Source organism: Nematolebias whitei, chromosome 9 (assembly GCF_014905685.2).
Source record: "Nematolebias whitei isolate Nwh7 chromosome 9, NemWhi1, whole genome shotgun sequence".
Classification (NCBI taxonomy): Eukaryota; Metazoa; Chordata; class Actinopteri; order Cyprinodontiformes; family Rivulidae; genus Nematolebias; species Nematolebias whitei.
Window position 1 is genome coordinate 25,824,140 of NC_056506.1, and position 9,950 is coordinate 25,834,089.

The following is a 9,950-nucleotide window of genomic DNA, read 5'->3' on the forward strand; positions in this document are numbered from 1 at the left end:
TATATGTAGTATATACTGTACTGCGTATTATCAAGAGGGAATGGCAACAGCACACCTGTGGATGGGATCTTGTGTCACCAGGATGGAGTTCTCATCAGATGACCATTCTTTTCTCTGTGGAAACATAGTAAAAGACAGAATCAGGTACAAAATGGTCAAAATGGTCATGTTGGGGATGAGGCTCAGGCACCAACACACAAAATTGCAGATCAATATCTGTAAAACTGATAAAGTTGGCGCAGTTTTTGTGTTTTCCAAGGTTGATTAGATGTGGTGGCTGTGCCAGATGTAGAAATATATCGCTGATTACTTTATGAGCATTTCATTAACTCGATCCAGTGATTTATGACATACTTTATGAACAAACAAACTGTTTGGCATAGAATGGTAAATGGACTGTACTTATATAGCGCCTTTCTATCTTATCATGATACTCAAAGCGCTTTACAACACAATCTGTGTCCTCTACACATTCATACAGCACTCTAGTACATTTGTACAAAGACTAATCAGAACTATATCACATTCAAACACCGGTGGGACACACATCGGAGGCAATGAGGGGTTCATTGTGTTGCCCAGAGACACTTCAGCATGTGACTGCTGGTGGAATTGAACCCCGATTTTTGCACTGGATGATGACTGCTCTAGCCACTTAGCCACAGCTGCCCCCAAATAGAAACTATAATTTAGCAGGAAAACAAAAACAAGTTTTGTAGTTTGGGTCGGAGTTGCACTGTGTATAAGATGTGAGGTAGGTTGTGCTGCTTATCCGAGCTGGCACAGAGTGACAGATCCTGGCAAGCAGAGCGAGCAATTTTATCCACCGCCAGGCACAATGGTGGAGCCAGGGGGTGGCCAATGGTGGCCTTGTCCACAATCAAATAATCTTCAGCCACCCCTATCATTTGAAGAAACTACACTTTTAAGAAATATAAATCCAGAAAGTATAGTTTTTTTCAAATGATCGGGGTGACCCGTTAACATTTATTTATGGCAGTGGCCATCTTGGATTTTGACATACCAAATCAATTTTCAACAATGATCTTTCTTGCAACTAGATGTAATCCACACACCAAAATTGAAGACAGTACGTTGCTTATTTTTCCAAGTTCTCACAAGGTTTACATTTATACATATACGGCGGCAGCCATCTTGGATTTTGATGTGACAACCCATTTTGTTGATAATGACCTTTCTTAAAGCGTAGCTGCTGCTACACACCACAAAGGAGGTCTGTAAATAACATATTTTCAGTGTTACCTATACCTAACAAGATGGATGGACGAGGGTGTTTCTAATTGCCTTAATTGTTTCTAATTACATTATTCAACCTTTATTTATACAGGTTAGTCCCCACTGAGCCTCAAGGACTCATTTACAAGAGAGACCTGTTAAGACCAACATTAAAGCCAATTAGTAAAATGTATCTATCTTAGGGAAGCAGCAGATTGTATGATTGTATTGTGGCAAAATGACAGAATGATTTTGGTTGTTGGACAATAAAATATATCATCTGATACGATGTGGGCAGCTGAAGCTCAGGAGGTAGAGAAGGAACCTGTGTGTTTGAGAGCTGGTGAATAGATACAGGGTTCCTCACCACATATCTTAATGTGGCAGGACACCAAACCCCACGCTGCCCCACATCAGTGTTCTGGTGTGTAAAAGTGTCTCATGGCACATAAAAGTACTTTAAGTAGTCAGTAAGGCTAGAAAAGTGCTTTATAAATGCAGTTTTTTTTTACTGTGCTGTGAAAACATATTCACTCCCTTCTTTACAGATTTTTTACAGATTCACTCCCTTATCGATCTTTGATTAAATCAGGTCTCTCGTAAATGAGTCCTCGAGGCTCAATGAGACTAACCTGTACAAATAAAGGTTGAATGAATGATTTCTTCTGTTTTTGCTTTTTTCCTCCAAACGATAAAAATCTTTCAGATTATCAAACAAAAAAATAATACCTTGAGTAAATACAAACATAGTTTTTAAATGATAATTTCATTTATAAAAGGAAGATAGCTTTTTATTTACTAAATAAATGATAATATAATATTAAACCTGCATTTTGTAATTATTCGTTGTCTTACGTTAACATTTGTTTGCTCCTCTAACAGAGTTAGGTGGTGCTGAAAAACAAAAACAGATGAAATGTGTAAGAGTTTTTTGCAGCGCTGCATCATTCAGTTACATGATCACCCATTGTTCGTGGCACTGGCTGATTAAAACATACCTTCTTTTTCTTGCGCAGGAACACTTTGACATAATTGGTGGAAACAAGAATGTTCACCTTCTTCTTCTTTATGTTTTTCAGCTTGAATTCATACTGCGGAGGAAAAAAAACAACAGAAATCATCAAAAATACAATCAAAACAAACTGGTTCTTTTTAAATATATTACAGCAGAGATGGAGCTTTTTTTACACATGAAAGAGAGGAGGGATATTTTTATCTACTTCTCCGGGGATTTAGTAAACATTGAGAAACTGTCAGTTTCTGTTTCAGGATGATTTTTAAGCCTTTAAAAGCAGACTTCCCAGAGGGAGTCAGTCATGAGTGAGACTTTCATCCCTCTGCATGATTAATACTTTCACTGCAGGCTCAGACTCAACACATGCACAGAGATGAAAAACAACCAAGATTTATTAAAAATAAGTTTTAAAAAAACAACAAAAAACAAAGTCCAACATCAGACGATGAACTGACTGGAGGAAGTTCTTTGAAACGATTCATCCATGCATGATATTTACCCGCTTTTTCCATTTTGGGTCACGAGGGTCACTGGTTCCCATATTCAGCTATCACTGCAAGAGGTGTGGGACACCCTGTCCATCACAGGGACACATAGAGACAAATGAGACAAACAGACATTCACTCTCTCACTCACACCTAGGGACAATTTAGAGTTACCAATCAGACTAACATGCATGTTTTTGGTCTGTGGGAGGAAACTGGAGTACCCGGAGAAAACAAAACACATGCACGGAGAGAACATGCAAACTCCACCCAGAAAGGCCCCCGGACCGGGATTTCAACCATCGAACTTCTCACTGAGATGCAACAGCTCTACCAACTGCACCACCGTGCCACCTTGCTTTCTTTGAAATAAGTGAGAGCACACTGGGATATTTTCTGTCATCTTTCCTTAGATTGTTGTAAAAATAACATCTAAGTTCTGCTTTTACTTTCAGCAGCAGTCTTGTCTTTTATTAACACCACAGAAGATGTGGACGTTAGGATTTTCACCACAGATGATGGTTGTGAGTTCAGCTTTTAGAAAAAGTTCAGACCAGTGACCTGTGTTCCTGACTTGTGCTCTCATCTAATCCACCTTGTTGTTGTGTGGGAGTTCTAGATTTCCACATGAAGGACACAGATCCCCTGTGTGTGTGTCTTCTCACATAAACTGGGCCAAGAGGTCCATTTCATCTCGGTGCACAGAGCTGTCAGGGGGAGATGAAGTGGAACGCTGGGAGTGTTCCTGTTCTCGTGCACACCAGTCTGAAACTAACGGATGTGAGCGCTACAGGTTGAGTCAGTGACCTCCACTCTGCTCTGAGTCGCAGTGAGTGTTTGAAGGACTCGTTACATTTCGAATATTCTCTCTTTTCAGAAGTGTAGACTTGAAATGATCACATTAGGGCAGAGCTCACAAACAGCCGGTAGATTTTTAAGTTTTATTCTTGCTGACAGTCACTTCAGGAAGAATTTTATCCACCTTATTTCAGGGGGCTCTACTGTATAAATGATGATGGTACTACTTCCTGTCAGATACAGGAAGTAGCAGTGAGCATTGGTTAACCATGGTAGTGGAGCACGGACCACAGTTTATATGAAAGTAATTTTCATTCAGTTTAACAGATAAAACAGTTTTTGTTTTGTTTACATTTATTTAACAACCATAAAGTTTACTAAAATAGCCGTGCTGAGTTCAGGTACCTGTTGTGTTCACAGCTGCAGAACAACCAGACCAAACTAAACCAGTGCTACAACAACAGAGTTTTGAACACGGACACAAAACAAAAAGTGTTCCTGTGAAAAGAGGTTTAGTTTCCATCTCCCACCTACAGATGAGGAGTTAAGAAGAACGTGGCTGAAAAATGTGAATTTGAAGAGACCACCCAAAACTCTCTCTGTTCATTTCACTTTGTTGACAAACGGCCGACGGAGGAAAACCTGCATCCTACTTTGTGTCTGGACAATAAACCACCGGAGAAGAGACGCTGGATCCTCAGAAGGATTGAAAACAGTGACGACAATATCAGGTATGATTTCAAGTGTATGAAGGAAACAGCAGCATTAAAGTATTTGTTCATCTTCAGTTTTATGATTTTATCAGTAATTAACCCAAGCTCAGTGATGGAGGACTTTAAGGCTTTGGCTGCTCTGTGTCTGATTTAAAGTTAATAAGATTGTGTCCGACATCTTTTAACAAAACACGACTGACTTTATTACTGTGTAGATACTGATACACCTCAGAGCTTTTCAGGTTGTTCATCACTTCACCGTCAGAAGAACAGAGTCAATGAAGTAGCTAAATATGCTAGTATAAGTAGCTAAATATGCTAGTAAAAGTAGCTAAATATGCTAGTATAAGTAGCTAAATGTGCTAGTATAAGTAGCTAAATGTGCTAGTAAAAGTAGCTAAATATTCTAGTATAAGTAGCTAAATGTGCTAGTATAAGTAGCTAAATATGCTAGTAAAAGTAGCTAAATATGCTAGTATAAGTAGCTAAATATGCTAGCATAGTAGCCTAATATGCTAGCATAGTAGCTAAATATGCTAGTATAAGTAGCTAAATATGCTAGTAAAAGTAGCTAAATATACTAGTATAAGTAGCTAAATATGCTAGTAAAAGTAGCTAAATATGCTAGTATAAGTAGCTAAATATGCTAGTAGATGTAATCTGCAGCCACTTCTTCAGCTTGTCCTCCATCCCTCGTCCTCAGCAGGCAGCAGTATGATTATATTGTCCTGTTTGAGCTCTGATAGACGGTGTTCTTACATGTTTAAATTAAATCCACAACACCAATGTTCATGCTCAATAATCCAAGTAGAAATCCACCAAAGTTCAGTCAGGTCATCTGGACTGTTTTGTTTTTTGCTGAGAAGTTTCGTCTTTCATCCAAAGGACGTCTTCAATCTGAGGAGCCACCAAAATAAACTGATTTCCACAAACTGCATACACCATAGTAGAAAAATTATGGAGTGCTACTACTATTTCCACTATGAAGTATGCTGTTAGTGGAAATCAGTTTGTTGGTGGATCCTCAGATTGAAGACGTCCTTTGGATGAAGGACGAAACTCCTCTGCAAAATAAAAGAAACCATCCAGATGACCTATTTAAATCTACAATGCTCTGAGAAACTACATTAGCTCGTACTGTTTGCACATAAACAAACGCCGGTTCTGATCCGCACCGGAAGTTGTGCCCATAAATGACGCAAGGCATCATGGGGCCTAGGAATAAGGTGGATAACCTTGTTCACTTTTTGACATTTTATCATGTTGCAGCCTGATGCTACAATTGTTTAAAATAATGATTTTTGTCTCAGTAAGCTGTGCTAAGTACCCCATAATGTCAAAGTGAAGACATATTTAGTTTATTATACAGTTTTGTAATTTTTTCGAAAAAGATAAAAACAAAATATCACATTGTCCAAAAGTATTATTCCCGAGTTGAAGCAGCCTATAACCATTCCAGCTTTGAGTTATTTTGGGTTTGATGGAACGAGCTTGGCACACCTGGGTTTTAGGATTTGATGTCATTTGTCTTTGTAAATGTCCAGCTGGTCCACTCAGGCTCAGTCCAGAAAAACAGGGGCTGTTTGTGGAGCTGCTTTCTGATTGTCAGGTGGAGGTCCTCTATAGAGAGGTGTGAGCCTTTCTAATCCAGGCCAAGTCAGGTTAAGTTGCCTCATGTGGCCCACATGCAGATATTAAATAGTAAGTGAGTAATAGTAAGCTAAATAAACAAAACTGAAAAAAATAAAAATAAAAGAGGTTGGGGAACTTTCTGAAGCTGTAACACATTTTCATTCTTTGTCTTGTGGATAAAATATATCATATTATGACTATATTCAAAGAACATTCCATATTTGTGGATAAAATGGGCATTATGACTGTAATAACAAAAACAAGACATTTTACTTTTACTGCAGAATGACAAAGTTCTTCATGTTGTGACGTCTAAACTGTGGAGTGGAGGAGCTCTGGTTGAGCAGCTCCCGTCAGTGGGTTCATGCTCTGACTGAAAGCTCTTCTGGAAGCTGATTGGCTCGTGGGCTTGATTTTGCTCAAACTACAGGCCCATAAGGTTATTCATACTTCCTGTTTTGTTTGGACTCTGGCCCCAGCTTCTGCAGACGCACTACTCTGTTCAATTTATGTCCTGACAGAACACCTAATTCTTATTTTTCTTTCGGCTGCTCCCTTCTTCAGGGGTCGCCACCGCTAACTAACTCAAACAAAGATCTGGTGATTGTTTTTATGCCAGATGCTCTTCCTGAAGCAACCACAGTCCACCGAGCTACCACAGCCCTCTGTGTGGAGCAGAGAGCTGCTATCTAGAGCGCCTGGGGAGTAGATGGTGGGGGTTAAGGGCCTTGCTCAAGGGTCCAGAGTGGGGCAAAGGAGGGTGGAGGCAGGTGTTTCAACTTTCCCACCCACATTTTGATGTTGTCCGTCCAGGAGTTGAACCGAAGACCTTCCAATCACAGGCCCACCTTATTTAACTTCTACACCACTCCCCTTGATATAACATTTAATACATAAAAAAATAGTAAATTATCTTGTTTGATTCTTGAGTCCACCATAATTTCAGAAAATCCATCACAGCTTTTATTTTTTACCTTTCCACACCGTCTGCTTCTATTTATCCCTCACATTTTATTCATTGTGCCTCAAGAAACAAAACCCTCACTGTTTTTAGATAACAAAAGGGTCATAATACAAGTATAAGATAAAATATAGTTACTATAGAAGTACTGTAAGTATATAAATAGGATCTGTTACTGCAGATGTAGTCAGAAACTGCACATTTATCGAGACAGCTCTTAACCTTGAGCATCGTGTTTGAATCAATTTTTTTTTAAAATTTGAGCTGCTGTTTAAATGTTTGTCATCACATCTTCTGCTCTGAACGCAACATGTCTGAAAATCTCTTAAAAGCTGTAAAAACCACCTCTGACAACATCCAACATCCATATTGCTGCAGTAAGTCTTTGCCACTTCAGTAAAATGGCCCTTATGGCACAGCGCTGGCCAGAGATCAGGATTAGGTCCGTCCTTCCTGGGTGTCAGAGTGGCTGACCTCCGGCTGACACAACTCGGTTGTTAGATTAGATATAAAGCTGACGAGCAGCTAAATCCTTGCAGCCCGGCTGCTGCGCGGCGCTGCAGTGATGTGCAGCCTGGTGTTGTTCAGAAGAACGAAGACATGGAGAAAGATGTTCCCCGGTGCCGTCACATGATTTAAATCTTCTCTGACAACCCCATGATTCTGACCAAACTCTGCTCCTCAAAGTCAGGTGACGGGTGAGGGAGAACAAATGCTGTCAATTCATGGTGATGCACCAGATTGGACAAGCCAGTATTAGCTTACCAGTATGTCAAAGTGGACCCATCTTTAAAGCAGATTTAATTGTTTTAAAGCAACTTTAATCTTCAAAATGTTATAATATCTCATGCTTATGTTACTTTATAAACCTTGACATCATGGATTTTCCATTGTAATTATTTCTGTAGAAAGATTCAATTCAGTTTATTTATACATATATACATAAAAAGTAAGCTAACATTATTTATCTGAGGTGTAGATAAATATTAATACCACATAAATATGAATAAATAATAATTATTATAATTTATATTAAATAAAAGTATTGACATTTCTGTCAGTAGTGACCCCAAACTGCACCACAAGTGCTACATCACACTGCTGCTGCTGCTTTCTGCACTCATAAACAAATGACAATATAATGTAGAATTGAAGGTCTATGAAAAAGTGTTCGGGCGGCACGGTGGTGCAGTAGGTAGACCTGTTCCCTCTCAGCGTGGAGGTCGCTGGATCAAATTCCGGTCCGGGAACTTTTCTGGGTGGAGTTTGCATGTTCTCTCTGTGCATGTGTGGGTTTTCTCCTGGTGCTCCAGTTTCCTCCCACAGGTCAAAAACATGCATGTTAGGCTGATTGGTAACTCTAAATTGTCTCTAGGTGTGAGTGAGAGAGTGAATGGTTTTTGTCTTGTTTGTCCCTGTGATGGACTGGAGACCTGTCCAGGGTGTCCCCTGCCTCCAGGCCACCTCTCGCACAGTGATAGCTGGACATGAGCATCAGTGACCCATGTGACCCGAAAAGTAAGAAGCCGGTAAAATGATGAATGGATGGAGTTGTTTTAAGACAACAACCATCCACTTTGTTTTTCAGTGCCATCACATTAGCTGTTAGCTCATCTGTCCAGTCAGGAATAAACTCCATTTCTCCGAACTGTCAAACAAAGAGCAATCTACAGCAGGTAAGATATTTGTTCACAGCGTTTACACAGAACCCCAGACAGGACTGGAGAATCCCTTCTGATTCAGGATTAACATCTATATTTTAAATCTTACTCTGATTCTCCTCATCGCAGCAACAATCTCCAGTCGACTGCCCGGGCGTCCCACCTCCAGACTGCCGATGTACTGAAAACACAAGAGTTCACACATTCACACTCATCGTGATTCATGGTTTCATCAGCAGGTATCACCTTCAGGTGGCCAGAAGGATTATTATAGCTGCTTTTAATAAACCAAACAAAACATGTGGCTTTAAGAAATTACTGGTAAGATCACTGCCAGACAAAACAACAACAACAACAACAACAACAACAACAACAACAAATAAATAAAATAAAAACCGTTCTGATGAGGCCATCGTGCAGATGTGATGATGAAGATGAAGTAATTGGACCAACAGACTTGATGCTCTATCTGTTGCAGGGTGTGTGTGTGTGTGTGTGTGTGTGTGTGTGTGTGTGGGGGGGGGGGGGTCTTACCTTTGCCTCGAAGCAGACCCCATGCTTAAACACCTCCTCGTTGTGCATGGGGAGCCTCAGATCGCGCGCGTCGTCCACCAGGTTGTACTTGGTGACAGCCGGCATGGTTCGGTTCGGCTGCAGACTTGTTTTACGACCGCGCTATAGACCTGCAGATATGCGCATCTCCTCCTCCTCCTCCTCCTCCTCCTCCTCCTCCTCCTCCTCCAGGAGACGCGGGGGTCACGCGCGGGTTGAGCCGCTCACCATTGATTGATTGGCTGCTTAATGAAGACGCTGATCTGGGATCGGTGGATGGTTGGTTTTGCTCTGACGCTCCTCACGCAACCTTCGCCGGTGTCTTGATGACGCACGCGCTTAACTCGTGATGATATTCCGTCCTTGTAGCATGAAGCCTGTTTTAACCAGAGGAGGCGATCTGTTAACAGAACCTGCAGGAGCCTTTAACCAGAACTGAGAGAAGCTGCTGTTGTTTGTGCGACATCTAGTGGGCATCAGAGGGAACAAAGTTCCTGGAACCCACCGAGGTGCCTTCAAGAGCCCCCTAGATAAATTGCAGCTAAACACCCCCGACCCCTCCCACCTGCAGGCCTGGTCCACAGATGTTGCATGCTGATGTGCATTAATTTAAAGCTAATGTTTTTTTTGTCTTGCAGCCTTGGTTTGGGAGTTCCACAAGTTTAGATACATCATCTCTGCAGAACTTTTTTCTCATGTGATGGTTGAGAACGACTGCGTGAGTTGTTGAAAATTTAATTTAGGAGCTTGACAATGCTGAAAACCAGAAATGTTTCCTTTTTCATTTTTTTCTGATGCTGAAAAAGGAAGTTCAAACAATCTGTATATCATGTCTTTAATTGCATATAGAATCCATCCATCCATCCATCCATCCATCCATCCATCCATCCATCCATC

The 9,950-nt window shown here is 40.7% G+C and overlaps 1 protein-coding gene across 1 annotated transcript in view; it reads right to left on the reverse strand.

Moving 5' to 3' along the window:
* Positions 1-9,140, reverse strand: part of LOC119414503 (carboxyl-terminal PDZ ligand of neuronal nitric oxide synthase protein) — a 19,693-nt gene extending 10,553 nt beyond the window's left edge. Inside the window, exons 1-4 of the mRNA XM_037681599.1 lie at positions 9,036-9,140; positions 8,611-8,682; positions 2,235-2,327; positions 56-114 (exon numbers count right to left, since the gene is read on the reverse strand). Coding sequence (XP_037537527.1) covers positions 56-114; positions 2,235-2,327; positions 8,611-8,682; positions 9,036-9,140 — 329 coding nt within the window. The remainder of the gene's footprint in view (positions 1-55; positions 115-2,234; positions 2,328-8,610; positions 8,683-9,035) is intronic.
* Between the last annotated feature and the right edge of the window lie 810 nt (positions 9,141-9,950).